At 29.8% G+C, this 19429-nt stretch overlaps 4 protein-coding genes across 7 annotated transcripts in view; 3 read left to right on the top strand and 1 right to left on the bottom strand.

Moving 5' to 3' along the window:
• The first annotated feature begins 171 nt into the window (after window positions 1-171).
• Window positions 172-1767, top strand: LOC113514385 (zinc finger protein 235-like). The gene has a single exon (XM_052895291.1). It carries the CDS (start codon window positions 628-630, stop codon window positions 1696-1698), a length of 1071 nt encoding a protein of 356 aa, XP_052751251.1. The 5' UTR covers window positions 172-627; the 3' UTR covers window positions 1699-1767.
• A 2655-nt stretch (window positions 1768-4422) lies between these two features.
• On the top strand, window positions 4423-7674 carry LOC128200779 (zinc finger protein 337-like). Its single transcript, XM_052895289.1, has one exon. The coding sequence runs from the start codon at window positions 5309-5311 to the stop codon at window positions 6383-6385; it is 1077 nt and encodes a 358-aa protein (XP_052751249.1). The 5' UTR covers window positions 4423-5308; the 3' UTR covers window positions 6386-7674.
• LOC113514384 (uncharacterized) lies at window positions 6427-9472 on the bottom strand. Of its 2 annotated transcripts, XM_052895292.1 has the most exons (3): window positions 9319-9472; window positions 8862-8984; window positions 6427-8520 (listed from the first exon to the last, which is right to left on the bottom strand). In XM_052895292.1, exons 1-3 carry the CDS (start codon window positions 9350-9352, stop codon window positions 8327-8329), a joined length of 351 nt encoding a protein of 116 aa, XP_052751252.1. In that variant the 5' UTR covers window positions 9353-9472; the 3' UTR covers window positions 6427-8326. The 2 variants fall into 2 exon arrangements, with proteins under 2 accessions (XP_052751252.1, XP_026754262.2); XM_026898461.3 differs by lacking the exon at window positions 9319-9472 and having other exon boundaries at window positions 8862-9238.
• A 1296-nt stretch (window positions 9473-10768) lies between these two features.
• The window catches only part of LOC113514537 (equilibrative nucleoside transporter 1), a 32635-nt gene continuing 23974 nt past the window's right edge, over window positions 10769-19429 (top strand). Inside the window, exons 1-2 of one of the 3 annotated variants that reach the window (XM_052895283.1) lie at window positions 10769-11062; window positions 19168-19338. In XM_052895283.1, the coding sequence (XP_052751243.1) occupies window positions 19248-19338 (91 nt within the window). In that variant the 5' untranslated portion in view covers window positions 10769-11062; window positions 19168-19247. Of the gene's footprint in view, window positions 11063-18325; window positions 18485-18594; window positions 18619-19167; window positions 19339-19429 lie in introns of those variants that run through there. The other 2 variants (XM_052895284.1, XM_052895285.1) reach the window with 2 other exon arrangements.

Here is a 19429-nt window from a genome sequence, read left to right on the forward strand (position 1 = left end):
TTATTTATATTTTCTATTGTTTTATTATTAGAAATGTCTAAATATAAATTAATTATAGTTAATCCCAAATCTAGAACAGAAATATCGATATAGGAGCATAACACTATCGGTAGTCGAGCGTATTATTATCGATGTCCAATCCTTATATTGTCAAATCATTGATGTACAGATTCCTCTATAAGAAGAATTTCCTCTGGCGTAGACATAGTCTGTCTAATCTGTGTTCGATGAACATAAGAATAAAATAAACAATTGCAAATGGAAAATTCAATTTTAATAAAATTAAAGTTTTTAATTCCGTTTGGCATAATAATTGTGATTAACAATGATAATAACTATCAATTAGGTACATAAAAGAGGAGACTAAATAATGTTTTGGCCGCTACGGGCTACTTTATTCTAGCCACAGAATTAAATATATGTACGTACCCGTTTCGATGATTTATTTTATTTACTATTTATCGAGATTATATTGTAATTGTAAAAATGATGTGACTAGACGACCTTCTCACTGTTGAAACTTATTAAGACATTACTTTTACCATTGTTCAGAAATAGAATCATTTCTAGTTTGTGTATGGAAAGCATCAACGAATTAATTCTATTTAAATTTGTATTAATCTAATTATGGCTACTTCTTACTATCTATTAAAAATGTTAAAAAGCAAAAAAACACCAGACATTTATAGTTACTACCAGGATTTACCAAAATCTTGTATTATGAAAATAAAAGATGACTTACAATCCAAATGCAGGGTTTGTCTGGAAAAAGGTACGATATCTATATATGATAGTGAAAATTCTCATGATGCTATTGAGGCTTTACAATACTTTGGTGATATTAAAGTAAATGAAGAGGATGAATATCCAAAATTACTGTGTGATATCTGTTTTAAGTTTATTAATGCTGCTATGATGTTTAGAAATACGGCAAAACGTTCAGATGAAGTGTTACGAAAGCCTGTTAAACAAGAAAGTGACCCAGCAGACAATATACCAGAATCAGATTTTGATTATGCTGAGTGTATGCCATATGACAATCAAATTGCCCAAAAATGGCCAAATATATCTGAAATTGAGAATAAAGATGTTAAAATGGAGGAAAAGAAAGAAAAAAGTAAATATACACCTAAAGTTACATGTCATATCTGTCACAAGGTTATAAACAGATCATATTATAAAGAACACATAACTATGCATGATCCAGACCATAAGAAATATGTATGTGATGTTTGTGGGAAGTCTTTTAGACTACGTTGTGCATATCACAATCATAGCTTGAGACACAGGAATGACTTTCCTTATAAATGTACATTTTGCCCATATAAAGGCCGTTATGCAGAATTATTGAAAACCCATATGAGAACACATACTGGAGATTATAGGTACATGTGTACTGAATGCCCTGCCAGATTTTTGTTTAAAAGTAACTTAAATAGTCATATGTTGAAACATAAAGAACCACAGTATAAATGTGATACTTGTAAAAGAGGGTTTCATACAAAACTACTGTTGCAAAGACATTTTGAAGCCGACCATTTGGGCATAAAGAATCATGTCTGCAATATGTGTGGAAAGGCATTTGGGTACAGAAATGCTATGATGAAGCACCAGAGGCATGTGCATAAAAGAGAAAAGTTGCTCTTTGGTAGAATGCCCTCATATTTAGAAGCAGAACATAAAAAACAAGATCTTTAAACATTCAACAAAATATCTTAAAACCTGTTAAACTATAGTTAATATTAAATTGTGTTTACATTCACACAATATTATATTTTTTTTGTAGTGATTACCCACCTAGGTATTATAGTGGTAAGGTTTTCTCTATTGTTTTGATTGATTGATGATGTTTTGTTGACTTGGTAATCTGGATATGGAGCAATATTTTATAGACTGTTTCAATAGCACTTAATAGAAAAATAAATATCTCCATAAAATCTAAAAATATAAAAATAAATCATAGTAGTGGTGAGTAATCCAAGTTCTCTAGAATTTGGGGTCTGTCATCATCTTTGGAGCCCATGTTGTCTCTGTCTACAATCAATAAGCTTTATTGAAACAACAGTAGATCAGCTTCAGGTGATTTTCTGTAATCATTGTTGTTTGTAATATGTAGTCATTACATTTTGTATTAAGACTGAAAATATATCTTGCAATATTAAAAAAATATTCCATAATTACTGATATTTTTCAAGTTTATCTGTACAGTAGCATTTTATGATTGTGTATACAATCTGTGACCTTTAAAAATTTTCTATTTATTAATAACTAGTCTGGTTTTTTGTAGGTAAAATGAACACATTTTGAAAAATATGTTTATTTTATATACACACTGAGGTTGCTATATAATTCTTACAATTATAAATTTGAAAGCGTGTTTGTTTTTTGTTACTTTATAGTGCCTTAACAACATAATCAGTGAGAAAAGCGATTGAGAGTATTGGGGTCAGCAGTTTTTTTTTAATGGATGATAATGAAATGATAACCCCACCTGCGCTATCGGTATAAACTAGTGGGGCACCAGTGGAAGATCATGGTGAGAATGAATGAACCATAGGTGGCCCACCATAATTAATTCGACAAAAATTAACCATGATGGTTTCCAGGGGGAACCGTGTGGAGGTCGACCTAAGAGGGTATATTGCTAGTAATGGGGCTATTAGACCTCATTACTAACAATCCCTTTCCCCCCGGGGGTCAGCAGTTAATAACAACCCCATTGCAATGTAATGCTTCTGTTAAGTCTGTGATCCAAAACAATAGAAATATAAAAAGTTTGTCGTCTTAGGCTAGAATTTCTGTAAGAGTAGTATATTTTTTAATTAATTATTTATTAATATTTTTCTTGTTTTTGTATTATAAATTTATAAGCAATATTATTTGTCCTATAAATGACGTATTCTTACCATCAAGCAAGTACTGCTTTACTGTTCCTGTAAGAAAAGAAAATGGAATCCAGGAAACCTCATAACAACATTGAAAACCGGTCCATCATTGTATCAGATTAGGCCTACCATCCGTCTAGGTTTCCCCGTATTTATCCTAGTTTGGAAGACGTCCGGGAGCGTCCCGAAAAATTTGTTACATTGTTTTGTTTGATTAAATTGTAGTCCGGGTACAATCCGGACTACAATAAAAGTCCGGGTTTTCGATCAGATCTGTTCCCATAATTTATGTACCTAAATAAAAACTAGATACTTCACCGCACGCGCTGTCGACGCTATTTTACTACTAAAAAATAAACAAACCCAATAAAAATATTGGATTTGTTTATTTCTTATTTAATACCTAAAAAGGTTAAAAAATAAAGCAAAATTACTCGTTGTCACAAGAACGATTAAACACACTATTTCATGCAACAAAAGAGGCTTACAATTAAAGTTTTCTTCTATCAAGTACGGAGTATTATATATTTTTATCAAGTGTAAGTGATTTAAAAATGTATTGAAATGTCCGGGTGAAAACTCCAAAATCCGGGGAACTAACGCTTCTGGTCTTGGGGGACAGGTTTTAGAAACGGCGGCCCCATATCAGATGAACCGATACAAAAATGTAGGTATGTTTAGAACCAGGAACAATTATAACTATCATAAGGAACCGTTCTGAGGCATCTGCATCCATTCAGTCCCTGCAATGCACTTGAGGTAGCTATGCGCGATTTTACTAATTATTCGACTGAGCAAATCATACATACATACATATCTGTCACGCCTGTCTTCCATTAGGGTAGGCAGAAACAATGGAACGCCAAATGCTTCGATTCAAACAAACCTCTTTCGCTTCTTCCACATTCATCAATCTTGTCATACACGCTCGTCGGTTACGGGTACTTTTAATTTGGCCCTTCTTCAGTGCTGAGCAAATCATTCGGATTATTCAATTGATTTTTAAATAAGATGAATAACACTCGAGTCCTCAGGAATGGCAACGCATGGGGGATATCATGGGCGAAACAGTATACTCTGTTATGTCCATGGTACTGCCATGTCTATAGGCGCCGGTTACCACTTTCCATCAGGTGGGCCGTCAGCTTGTTTGCCATTCTAAGTTGTATAAAAAAATCATTTAACTACAAAATGTAATCAACCGGTTACTAATATCATTCATTAGTAACGTTCTTAGAGTTATCGTTGATGTACTACTCGACCCTATAGTTTGAATTTTGTAATGCATAAGTGTTGCCAATTTAAATTTACTAAAAATTACCAATTTTCGATAAAAGTTTTTATAAGAAATTTCGAAAGTATTACAACATATATTATAAAATCGACATTTCAGTACTTGGATGCGTTTTTATATATAAAATATTTGAATTAGTAATTGTTTGCGAAATTTTTGCGCCTGTTTTCTTTAATACCCGTGGATTTTTTATAATTGCGATGTCAAGTTATATATTTATTAAGAGAAACGAGTGTGTAAATAAAATGCTTAATATTGAAGTTTTCTTTTATCACGTCTTCATCAGTAGGAAAAAATAAAGACTATGTACGACAGAATCGTAAAACATAAGAACAATAGAAAGTCAGTATAAAAAACATTAAAAAAAACGGATTATGATGGTAATACGCCACACTTATATTAAATATTTTGAATGGAGATTTACATAGATAGCGATTCAACGCTATGGATAAACATTTTTTTTCTAATTTTCATTGTGTTGTTACTTCGAAAAGATAACATACATTGTAGGGATGATCGATATTTGAAAAACATTGATATTGACATTGATGTCATAATCAAAATTTGATATTCATTATAAACCGAATATTAAATTTGGGTAACATCGATAATTTTAGCACTGATTATTAACAACACAATAAAATACAGTAATATCGTTCGAAATGTATTAAGAAACAGAACAAATTATTGTATATTCAATACTTTTTATCAACTGACTGCAGGAAAAGTAATTTTGATAAAGAAGAACCTTTTAATCTATTTCTTTGTTGATAAAGAGTAGAGCCAGCTTTTAAAAACAGTCTTTCGAATGGCGTTAATGTCGCGATAGTACTCAAATAGTGCGACTCACGCACAACTACACAATATAAATTTTTACTAACAAACGATAAAATATGTAATTTGTTTCATACGTTGCATTGGTCGTACGTGAGGCCGTATCTTCGATGATCGATTCTGTTAACATCGATGTAAATTTTTCATACAGCAACATCGATGCTTTGCTTTCAACGTCATGATCATCGAGTATATCTAACATGAATTTTATTATTTAAGTTTCGTGTATATAAGACCGGCGCCAACACTTATAGCAATTCAATTAGTTCCCCTCTGCGAAATAAAATCATTACCTATGGCATCAGCATATTTTAAAATGAAAATAATAAGGCGTAAACGCCAGAGAACACAACTGGGAGAACAGTCATCTATAATTAATATAAAAAATATAAGTAAAAAAAATACGAAGATTCAGAAATGCAGGATATGTTTAAATGAAGGTGATATACCAATATTCTCATCGCAAGAAAAAATAGACATTTCACAAGCAATTCGTACATTTGGTGATATTGATATAAGTGAATATGACGAGTACCCTAAATATTTGTGTAATTCTTGTAACTCCCTTTTACAAGGCGCCATATTATTTCGAAAGTCGGCTAAAGATTCCGATAGTTTTCTTCGTCATATGTCCACGTATTCCGATTTACAAATGCGTGGTGGATCCTTGGATACTGAAAATGAAGTAGAACTGGAAAATGAGCTTTCCCCGAAAGTTTATAAATGTAACACATGTAATTTAAAGTATACTACAAAGGAGGCGTATATATTACATAAAAATTCAAAGCAGCACAGAAATATACGAATCCAGTGTTCAATATGTTTTAGACTATTGACTGCTCAGTTGTACAGCAAACATTTAGAACGACATCAGTCAGCTTCACATCTGGTATGTGATGTGTGTGGAAAACTTTATCGCAAAGACAACTTATTTAGACATCTTCAGTTGCATACTTTTGATTTACCTTTCCAATGTCAAATTTGTCCATACCGAGGGCGGTTTTTGGAGTCATTGAAAATACATATACGTACTCATACAGGAGACAAGCCATTTTCATGTGATAAATGTGAGTTAAGATTTTTGACAAGGAGCAATTTAAACAGACACATTTTGACTCATAAAAAAGAAAGACCACATAAATGTATTGAATGTGGAAGAGGATTTTATACCAAGCGAGATATGGATGTTCATTTTAAGTCAGATCATGCTGGGATTAAGGATTTTGGATGTAAATTGTGTGGGAATAAGTATGGAACACGAAAGGCACTAATGAGACATGAGTTAAGAGTTCACAAAAGGGATAAGATGGCTAAAGGACGGATGCCATTGTATTTACAAGCGGAATATAGGAAGTCTGCTGAATCTTTGTAATTAAAATTCATTTAAATTGGGAAAATAATCTAGTCAATTGATAATTTCAACTGTTAATATACTTTATTATACAGCAAAAAATATGCACTTTTACATAAATAGGTACCAATATGATGGATTGTATAGATATAATAATATAAAAATCTATAGTCATTATATTCTTGATATTTGTTTCATTTGTTGAATACTTGTCCTTATGATAGCTAAATTTATATGATGGACTAGAGCATCTCACTGTAAATTACTTATAACAGTATTAGAACTTATTTGTATAGACTAGAATGTTTCTTTTGATTAAACAGCTTTGCAAATTTTGCAATTACATATTTATATTAAAATATTTAGAATTTTAATACTGTTTTTATGAAAGTACATTGCATTTTTTATTACTATTATTTAGAATTTTAAACATACATCAACAAGCATTTGAATTATATAATATACAACACACAAAAGTTAAATAATTTTTGGTTAACATGTAAATCTCTACTGTACAATGGAAGATTCAGCTTGATAGTAATTTATTGTATAAACATCTAAATAAAGGCCACTTTATCACTTCAGTTACATATACATGGGATGGATTTTTTTAATTTTGCACAAATAAGTACATGAAACAACAGATAAAAATGAATATAAGGGAAATTTTATGCTATTGTAATAATATATAGCTAAATTTAATATGCACCAAGTAATTATTACATTTAAATAATTAAACTAATAAGTTATACACAGACTTAAATTATTATAATATGAAAACATTTTTCTAAAGTTTTGTGGGGTTACAATAAATATTTTGAATCATTTATGGGTGGGTATCAATCTCTATATTACTATAAAATTTGCAGAAAAACTGCATGTCAAAAATATGTATTCACATACAATTTTAATATACATTTGTGCTACAACATCTACATACAAACACAGTGTAAATGTTTATAAACTTAATATCAGAATTAAAGTTATAAAAAATTATGATATCCTATGCATGTATTTACATTTAATATGTTAGAATTTTTAATAACAAGATGAATATGAGGCCAGTCAAGGTACATAATCATAAAATAAGGATTTCAAAATTCTCAATAGTCATAAAGAGGTATTTTGCCATATCTACTCAATTATTTGTTTATCAGATATACTTAAAAGTTTTAACTTCTTCATTTAAACCAAATGACAAATCATTACTGCCCTTGGGAATTGTTTTTTAATTAAAGAAAAATGTTGATCAAGGAATATGAAACCAAAACATTAGTTTGTTTAAAATAAATAAAATTATACAAAACTAATAGTGTTTATCATTTCATGTTGAAAGTAGTATAGTATTCATTATTATTCATAAAAATGTAGTCACTTACAAACCTTTCTTTACTATTGTTGTTTATATACCTTCTTTTCGGTAATTACTGCATATCGTAACATTCATTCAAATTAAGAATTTATTACAAAAAAGATCAAAAAGCTCAAGCAGTTAAAAAAGAATTATTAAAATAAAATTTATTTATTAAATGTTTTTTCTTTTATAACATAGGTACAAATAAGGACATGGCTCACCTGATGGTAATTAATTACAACTGCCCATAGACATTCACTACATGTTGCCAGCTTTATAGGAAGGAATACACTTATTATGTTATAATAAATTGGCAGATAAGTCTAATGCAGCATGTATTATCCCTAGCACAACAATAAAATTACAAATCTAATAAGTTCTTTATATTTCATAAATTTTCTGTATATTTAGACAGAGTTTAAGATAGATAAAATGATTTTTTTAGTAAATTTTTCTACCTGTACAGAAATACATATTTAATTAAGAAGTGTTAAATATTTTGAAGGGTTTTATATCTTTAAAAACTTATATAATGTAGGATATTGTTTTTTTATGTTCTGAATGGAAATGTTATGCTTATGTTTTGATAATGTGATAGTTTTAATACCTCAATCATAGGATGGCCCTTTACACATTGTGACAACAAACATAGATGCAAATATGAACTCCAGTGTTTGTAATGCAAGCATCAAAGTGCACCAGATATATTCTATTCTTAGAACAACTACTTGCCATATGAGAAGATATAACACACCCACTATAGAAGGAACCGTTAGCAGCACAGAGAACATTACTGGCACATCTATAAAAATAAAACATATATTATTAAATGGGATTATACAGAAATCACAAAAAATAACTGAAAACTGAAAAAATGAGAAACAATGAGTAAATACCATGAATTTCAAAATTTCTATTTGAACAAATATAGATGAATATATTTTATTTATTTCCTATGTGGTATAAGACACATAAAACAATATTGATTTAAATTTACATAAATTAAAAACCTCCTCATTTTTGATGTCATTTGAATGATTTCTAACTAATTTTATACACATTTAAAAATCTTTATGTAAATTGCATAATATATGTTTATTTAATTCGAAAATATAAGAAAAATATTAAATTTGGAAGACTTACCTCTTTCGCTAAGACTGCCATTTCGACCTAGTATAAGTCTAGCCGCTTCAATGATAAATAGTCCTAGTAGCACACCATAATCCTGGCCCAATTTTGTAGGATCCTTCTCTACATCATACTTTTCTATAATCAATACCGATTTTAAGATTAATGTACCTAGTTCGCAAGTAGCAAACAGACCGAAATAAAACGAGTTTATGTACAGTAATATTTCATAAGCTAAACTCGCGTTAACCATTTTTAGATAATGTCAACATATTTAATATTGAACAAAAAAAAACAAAAGCTTTTTATTTAAAACAGAAGATAACCTATTTAATTAGAAATGCTGAATAGGTCACTAGCCAATTTTAAAAATAGAACACTAGTCAGACAGAAACTCAGGAATATCAACGTCACTGTCACAAGTATTAACAATCAAGTCTTAGCATAGATTAACAATAAAAATCTTACCTACGGCAATCAAACTGAAGCATTTCAATCTTTCTCATTTTATATAATTTGCCTCACGTTATATATACTACGGCTACGTCACGAATTGATTCAAACAACTTGATCGTGAATAGTCTAAAATACAAAAATTGAGGATATATATTATGAAAAATTTGAGTTTCTATTAAGCTTAAATTACTTCAATTATTTTTTTGCGAAAACTATGTTACCGCCTTCAGCAAATATTAAGAATATGTTCCATGATGGCGGACCCTTACATTATATAAATAGAGCATTCAATCTTAAAACGGGTAAATAGAACTAATTATTCATAATTAATTAAAGTACATCGTTATGACACAATTACTTGCATTATTAACAAAACTATTATAATTCTCAGGTAACGTCAAAAAATTGGAAATTTTAAATATGACTGTATATATATATTATGCAACGAATGTCTGTAATTTAACCGATTGCTTTCAAAATTGAAGTATGAAAATCCATGTATACTTTAAATATGGATCCGGTACCAGAATTAGTCAAAATTGCCACTGTTTTTATTTAAAGTGATATAAGTATTTATTTGGATAAGGATTAACAAAATAACATTAACAATTGACAATTATTATAAAATACAATTCAAAAACTTTTACATTTAGTCAACTTAATTACAATTAATTCATATTTTTTATTCTCATACGTAGGTATTTTCAAAAATTTGTATGAAATTAAAAAGCTCCCACTTCGATTATTTTTGACATGACTACATATTTTAAGTCTACAAAGAATCTGAGACATTTGTATTAAAAAAAAAATCGGTACAATAAAATAAATATAATGTTACAATATTATAAATAATACTATTCTTTTTTTATTTTTTATGACGGTAAGAGCATGCGACTTACCTATTTTTAAAGGACTACCGCTGCTCATAAGCATTCACAACATCGGCAATATATAAATATGTAAATATTTTCAAAATGATAATATATGTTCTTTTACAAATACTGTTAGTTATGGAACTAAATTTATAATCAGAGTATTATTATTGTTTACTGCATCAACGAGGATTTATTTATTGCTCTTCTATCAGAAGATATATACAATTCAAATTGAAATACAGCAAGTAAACATAAGTCCTTATTTTATTGTACATTTTTTAAATAAAATTTGTCAATTTTTACATATGAAGTAACTAGGCCTTTATGAGAACAATGTTAATATTTAGAATATATAGAAAGCGATACAACATTAAAATATTCAAATATTTTATTGTGTTGTTGGTTTGAAAAGGTAACATACACGTATTTTCAGATTTCGTGCATATGTGACTGCAACTGTCAACTACTATTGTTTTTTTTTATATTGGTGTTTTAGCTTGGAAGCGTATCTTTTCTTATTGCATATTAAGAGTTTACTTGCTCTGTCATACTTACCTATTTAATGTAAATCATAAATATAGCATTAATTTTATTTTCAGTATGTATAAAGTAGAAATTAATTATTATATAAATTTTTAATTATATACCTAAGAAACGAATACACAAGGAACTATAAAAAATATACAAAGTTTAATTATAAATATTAACATATAACAACACCAGCCAGATAAGTGCAACGGACGGACGACGCAAAGTGGGCGGCCGTGCTACACGTGTTTTACTAAATTCTAATGCAGTTGTTATGAAAAAAGAAAATAAAATATTTTAAAATTTAATTAATGTACTGTTTAGTCTTGGATATTGCTGACAACAAAATATGAATTGGTAAGTACACCCTTTAATCACTTACCGCGTTTACCACGCGTTTATTATAATTACAATTTATTATTATGGAATTTCTAGAAATAATACACTGAAAAAACTATAAAATAAGTAATCCTTTTTTTTTGGCATATTTTTTAATAATATAGTTATAGCTAAATAGGGAAATGAAGTGCACGGAGGTTGTATCTTGTCTATCGTATTTTTCTCATAGCATATCGTTTGGAATGCGGTTGAAATGACCCGAATCATCTTATAACTTACAAGGAGTACCGATTCAGTTGGGAAAGTAATTCATAGTAGAAAAGTTCATTGACTGCTCCCACGCTCAATCTTATTATTTTTGTTATTGTCATGTTGTAACCTCTACTTATTTTCGTAGGTCAAGAAAATTAAGCGTTATTATTTATATATGTTAATAATAAGTATTTTATTAACAATTATATTAGAAACATTAATAAAAAATATAAAATGTTAATTTTATATTATCTAAACAATAATGTATTTAAATTTCAACTGGCTGTTTATATGTTTAAAAGTGTTATTAAAATTACTCGGGGATAGTTAATGATTTTAATATTATAGGTAATTATTCAGTTTTAGGAGCAGTTATTATTATGCAGTGTCATGTCATAACACATCCTGTCTTTTATGTTTATTTAACATAATGAGAGACGATTAAAGTACCCCATGCCAGTGTTTTGATACAGATGTACAAGTGATACATACTTTATAAGAAAGTACCATTTGTCATGCATGATTAGTTAGATATACTTAATTATTGTTCTTTACTTTGTATATATGTTAATATTATATTAAGTTGCTAAATGTTGAATATATGAGTTAATTTTCAGAGTTATAGAATCAAATAAAAAGTATAGAAAGTTATTTTACTAATACTTAATAATAATATTTATAAAGAATAAAAACTAGGTGGAATAAGTCCTACACAATGCCAATTTATTCTAAAATTAAATCTGTTTGATCACTAGGCTTTAAGTCTAAAATGGAATTTTATGGATTTACATTGGCAGAATACCAGTACGGGCAGATAGGTAATGATGAAGTCAGGTTAGCTCATTCTGTTTGTTCCTATTATTAATTCTTCTCTATAGAACATTTAATGTTAAGTACCTATTTATTACAAGTATAGGCAGCAAAGCTTATTTTACAAAGACACAAAAATTTGAATATTTTCAAAATGGGCTTAGGGTATGATGTTTTAGAATGCTAGCTTTAGAATTTGTTATTCTGGTAATATTACAATATTATTTTTATTTCTAAAAATATTGAACCAACATCAATATTTACAAAACAGTATAAGACCAATATGCAACTAAACCTGTTCAATTAAAAACAATAATAATAAAAAATAGTTGAAAGTTCTGGAGATTGGCGGAACAAAAGTTGTTTCGCCAATCTCCAGAACATTTGTTGATAATATATATATATATATATATTATCAACAACAACTTTTGTTCCGTTTGTTTGTTATATATATATATATTTATTATGAAGTACAAATGGCGGTATTATCACTCACAAAGGAAGAGATTGCTTCCAGACAACCTTTAGGTAGGGGAGAAAAAAAGATGGTAGCTATTTGGTGCAAACAGTGTAACTAATAAAAAAAGAAATACATTTATATTAATAAAACATATGCAAATAATCATATGCACACCTTACATCTAAGTATTTATAATAGTATCATCATATATATCATATCCAGGAATGGCTATCTATGAGCAGACATGGGTGTTACAGTATATTCTTTGAAACTTGTGGTGCTAAAACACAAAAAAAATTCGGTGTGAACCAAACTAGCACTTGGTTTCATAAATTTTCATATTACAGATGATAATGTAACAATGTAGATGAAAGATAAATTTACAGCATCAATAAAGCTTGTTACTCAAGCCTTTCCATAGAATGTGATTGAATTATCAAAGCATTATCGTGTAGCAAGTGCACATCACTTCACAGCCGCGGGTCGTCGGCGATTGCTGTAATTTAATCAACAAGTAGGGTTACCATACATTTTGGTAAATACGGGACTTTTACTACGATAATCTTGATTTGTGTAAAAATGTTATAGAAAGAAGAGCCCATTAATTTCTTTTTGCCTTTCATTATCTACTTAATATAATCATAGATATATGATTGACTGAGAGATCGTCCGCGGCCCAAATTGATGGGTTTAGAATCATAAAATTTTACGCACAAGTTCTATATGTAACTTGTGAGTACTATATGTTTTTTAATATTCGTTACCTGATTTAAGTTGCCGATAAGATATTTCATTAGGCACATGTAAACGTCTTAGTACTAAAATTCCTAAAATTTCTCGTATGACCAGAATAATATAGTCGCCCTATTAACAGAATATGTTATTCAATCTTTCTAGTAAACTTGATACGATGTGTACGCCTGTGACAATTAGATAGCATTGTCATCAGAAATATTCTTTATTGTACACAAACATATAGATAAAACATTTAATTCTACATGTAATGCAATATGTTTTAAATATTTACTTGCTTAAGTATTTCGTTTATGTTTGCATTTATAACTGTGATGTTTTATTTGCATAGGAATGCAAGAATAAGACAATTGACAATGTCTTTTAATTTCAGCGATATATTTGTTTTGAAGAATGTGTTTATGTAATTGTAAATTGTGCAGTGCGTTTCAAAAAACTTAAAATTATATATGTAACATTCTTTTCTTTAATTTTTATATCACGATATTTTTATTTTTGGAGTTTCTTAATTCACTTGTTTTTTAGTTAAGAATGTTACACAATTAGTCGCCATTTTTTACCTTTTTGTAATCGTGGGCAAAGCTAGTAGTTGATTGATAGTCGAATTAATTTGTTAAATTTTTGTGACAACGGGTATTTTAGGGTTTGTTTAAAATATATGGTGTTTAATTATAAATCTATATAAATAAAAATAGCTAAGTACAAACTCAAAAACTTAACGGCTAGATTAATTCGGATTTTTTTTCGTAATCATTGTGACACATTCAACGATTATTAATCACGTTGGTATACAGAAAGAATGACGTGGAAGGCGACCTGATAGGTTATATTACTAGCAATGGAGCTGTTACACCCTATGACTGGCCATCCTTTTCCCTCCATCCCAGTGTATTGTTTGATGTAATCATTCTCTTATAGGTGTAGAGTTAGCTTGTTTTCCCAAGTCGTATAAAAATACTCACGACTGGCCGAAGTTGCGGAATTTGCTGCTTTGTCAATATTTGTGTGTCGTTCGTGATGTTATAGGTACTGTAGCATTTACTCGTATATGATATTCGACGCTGTGGCAATTAACTTTGCCGCAGTGTAGGCTGTTGCTGAGTTGCGAACGCCTGTGTCGATTTGATAATAAAAAAGTATGTAATAAAAATATCTAAATTTATTTAGCATATAAGTAATATATAGGATCATCACCAGGAATAATATTGTTTACTTATCACATTGAGAATTAATCATTCATTTGTGTGGTTGCATTTTAAAATAGATTTTAGAATTGGTGACAATGACATGTGATTGTATGTACATATTTAATTTTTTTTTCAACAATAATTTATGCTTCTAGATGTAGCCATGATAAACAAAAAAAAAAAAAAAAATAGAAAATTAAGAATTTGTTCTACGAAGAAAATTGTGTAGAAAGTCGTGTTAAAGATGTATAGAGTAATACAAACCTTATTAAAATAAGGTTAAGAACAATAAATTGTTCGAAAAAGAATTATTAAAATTGTTTTGAGAATTAGCAAAACATGACGTATCTTTTGACTATTGGTAAGTGCCACTGAAGCCGCTAAAGTGAGGGTCCCATAGAATAGATAAGTAGTTAGGTATATTAAACTTACCAGAGGGAGAGTTCGTACAAAAGTCGATTGCTTGGGTACCTCTGTCCCATTCGTGTTTCAACCGTAAAGTAGTTGTGTTTGCATGGCTGTGTTTCGGTTTGAAGGTTGGGATATGGCGTGAATTTACTGAGTATGGAGGAATAACACCTGAGTCCTCAGGAATGGCAATGCATGGGGGGTATCATGGGCGAAACAGTAGACTCTGTTATGTCTATGGTACTGCTCATGTCTATAGGCGACGGTTACCACTTTTCATCAGGTGGGCCGTCAGCTTGTTTGCCATTCTATGTTTTATAAAAAAAGTTACTACAGTCGCAGAATATGTAATAATACTCAGTAGTGTTAATACGCAATGGTTTTACAGTCACATATTTTTCTTGTACAGCTGGCTCGTAATCATGATTGTTTTACTTTGATTGGTAATCTGTTTGGTCCAAACTCTGATATGCACAAAGCAAAATTCCTCCTCAGGAGTGGTACGCTGAGATGTATAACTGTTCTACATTATAACGATTACTTTTCTAAGCGACGGTTACAACTTTCCAACTGACAGTTTGGCAAACAATGTCGCGAGTTGCGACCTACCAGATGGAAAGTTGTGACCATACACCGTGTAATTCCAGTAATACTATTAAAAGAATTATTAAAATTCGTTACAAATATTTTGCACCATTCATGAGACACTTTGATAATTTTATCTTATCTGACAAACATGCATCAAAATTCAAAATAGAGCATATGAAGTTTGTATGTCTAGATTATGTATGTAAGATTATTTATATTTATAGTTATTGGAGCTACGTCTCTAGATATAATAATATTCTGTATATTTATGTTTAAAACGGAAGTAGGTGAAAAAGTATTTAAAAATAATAATAAAGAAGTCATTTTTATTGATTCCCGAGTTTAGGGCATGATGGCATGTGATGGCTTACAATCAAAGACGCCGTGACCTGCTCTTTAATTCGGCAATGACAATTATGTATTAGTATGTAATTATGTAATAATAGCAATTTTGATAAGATTATAAAGAAACCGATAAGACTTTTAAGGCGAATGTCTCAACAGTGCGTTAGTTTGACGGTAAACATTACAAAAGCTAGCTGATTAAGTACAACGGAAGCATTTTTCATATTTCGAGATATTTTTTTTATCACGATAATGTTATAAGAATTGGGTTAACATGTTATTGTATACGTTTGAATAAACCAAGAACAAATAGAGGGAATTCAATTTTAGTTGCGAACTTATATAAATAAAAAGTGGTCAGCGTATTGACACGTCTATTGAGACTATTGAGAAAGTATTGACTTTCAGACGTGTCAATCCGCTGGTTTTAAATATGTCTGAAAACATGAAATCTTTAAAGTAGAGATCACGAACAAAAGAAGAAGAAAAACTCGGGAGTTGGTAAACAAAAATGTGCTACCTGTCGATGTCATTTTGTACATGAAGGTTGAAAAATCTAACCACTTGTTTATAGTAGAAACTCGTCATGGCTTGATTCGGATATGAATAGAACTTGTCGTGCTTGATAAAAAATAAGAGTATCAACAGAGTTGAGTTTTTTTTTTATTTTTGCATATATCTTATTATTGAAAATAACTACTTGTGAGTCAATCAATTAATTTTTTTATTCGCAAAAACATTACAATTTATATGAAACAGATGAGGCTCCACAAGTAGATTGTTTGCTCCAAGAGTAGGTATGTTAGAATTATACTATTTTGTAATTATTTATCGGCTTTACTCGCATATTAACTTAGTTTCGTATTTTATTCTATTGTGTACAAATACGGAAACTTTAATTTCATCGATATCAAAATTTTCATTGTAATTTATCACATTGGAACGTAATACGACGATAAAAAATCTATATTAAACCGACTTTAAAAAGGAGGTTTTTGATAGTATTTTTTAAAATGTTTCTTACCTCATAGCTCCATCAGTTGGAAACCGATTTAGAATTTTTTTCTGAAAGAATATAAAAATTGGTTCCGTGGTTGAGTTTTTAAATCATTATAACTGGTTTCGCCACAATTGAAGTCGATTTTGTTTGTGGAACGCAATTTTAATTATATCCAAAATTATGCAACACAATTAGGTAATAAACATGTTATCGTCAGGAAACATGTCTCCTCGTTTGCGTTTTCATTATTATTAAATATAACATTTCCTGTATTTTATGTTCTCGTCCTATTACAGCTAGATGCATAGAAACATGTATTTTGAATAATTGTGATCGTTAATGTAAAACTTTAAAGTTTTTTGGAATGCAAAAACGTACCATAAACTGGTTTATATTTGAAGGGAAAGAAGACAATGGGCTTTATTCTTACGGGCTACACAAGGTCATTGGTGAATCAGACAATGTGTATACTAAAGTGACTAATGGTACAGCGACCACTCGGATTGTAAACCTAGTAGATTTTACTATCCTTGATAATATATTTGTTTGTCACTTCAACGAATGAATGGATTTGAATAAAAAATGCTGTTAGAAGATGAAACATATCCAAAGCCTGGTAACACTTCGGGCACTTTATAAATTTACGTATTCAAGATATTATCTATCAGTATAATCTATAAGGATACTATATTTTATTTCAATCCGTTTACACTATAGTATGTTTGGGTGACATTCACATCATCCAAACATCTTTGTACTGCCACATACAATTCATTTTCTGTCGTAATGTAACAGCGTCGACCTGTCGTGGTATTTGTACTTATATTATGTGTAACGGAACGGTTATATATAGTAATCCCAAATTCAATGTGTACACTTTTTTGGATACATAGGTAAAACTGAACTTAGTAATATGAAATTTTGTAATGTTTTCTTTAGACGTCTTCTTTAGATTTTTAGTAGTTTTAGTTTTCTTTAGATGGGTACCATGGGTAATCTTCGTAAGCGTCAATCTTCATAATATGCGTATACAATACGCGCATGCGGTCATATTATAATAGAAAATGGTGGCCTGTAAAATGGAGGTAGACGACCTATTTATTTACACAGAAAATACTATAAATGCAGTGCAGGTTGCAGTAATGTTATTGACAGCAAATTATTTTCTACATTAATTTATTTTAAAAATTTTACATCTATATCGTTCTTACTAGTCCTCTAAATTTTTAAGCGACTTCCAGAAAGAGGAGGATTACATGTCTTCTGAATTTATTTTGTGAATTATGTCGTTTATTCTGAACCGTTTTTGACATTTAATTTTTTTTCTGAATCTAAGCAGGATCTTTTGATCAGTTGCGACATTTGTTTACTGTAGTCACTGTATCACACGTAGTACGTCTACGTAGTACAAACGCATTGTTAAGAAACCGGCTGTTTGTTGCTGAGAGAGATTCAGTCAGATACTACACGCCTGTTCATATAGTTGTCGTTATTGTCAATCTGTATGGTTATCGCTTCGAAGTGATAACCTTGGTTTCTATTCTGTTTAATTGATTTTGATGAAGTTTTCTGACTTCTTATTTTTACAATTTTAACATTGTGTTTGTGATAACAATATATTGAAATTATAATTTTAGGTAGTATATTTACTAAGATTTTTTTTATGTGCAATATTAAGTGACTTGACAAGTGTTTATTGTTTAATTAATATTATTTTTCTTTTACTATTATTTGAAAGAGTTGTCAATTTACTGTGTTGATATAACTATAGGTAATTTAGTAATATTATTATTAAAAAAATTATATATTTAAAGAATTTTATAATGATATCTACTTAAATATTCAGAGTTAACTCATCTTCATAATAATTTACTACTTATACTCATTATTTTTCATGGTGTCAATTGAGCTTTAATGGTCCCATTAAGTTTTCTTGACTGTAGAAGCTTTGTTTGAAAGTCAATCCTTACAAGATATTTCTTACATAATGCAAACAACTAGGTATTATTTACGAATACGTTATATGAAGAATACGTTTCCAAATTTTATGTTTTTAGAATTCTAGACCGACAAATCAGTGTGTTGATCAGTTAGTTTGACCTTAGGTTTTACGCATTTTCTTACATAGAGGGATCAAGCTTTATCATTTGTTCGACCGATTCTGATAAAATCTACACCAGTTTTGAAGTTAATCTAAATTATTCAGTTGTAAAATTCTATTGAAATCGGCCTTATATATATATATTATCCATAATACTTTCTCGAGGATTCAATGTATATCGTACTTTTAATTAAATAAGAATTTATTATTTGTCAACAGATGCTGCAATCCTTAATTAGCATGTGCACACAGATGCTCGTATCAGGGTTATGATATAAGTGGTGGATCCGTGAGCTGCCATGGAGATGTCGCAACAGGGTGGTGCGGAGGCTGAGAGCCTATTGCGCCCAGACCACAAGAATGCCGTCCTTATGCCACACGGGCATCGAGGTAAGTGTGTGTGTTACTCACTAAAAAGCGCAGATCTAAATAAAGCTGACTACTTTAGCAAATATTTCCGTGCTAAAGTATTTCTTGTGCG

Source organism: Galleria mellonella, unplaced genomic scaffold (assembly GCF_026898425.1).
Source record: "Galleria mellonella isolate WM207_F2 unplaced genomic scaffold, CSIRO_AGI_GalMel_v1 utg270, whole genome shotgun sequence".
In the NCBI taxonomy this organism is placed as follows: domain Eukaryota; kingdom Metazoa; phylum Arthropoda; class Insecta; order Lepidoptera; family Pyralidae; genus Galleria; species Galleria mellonella.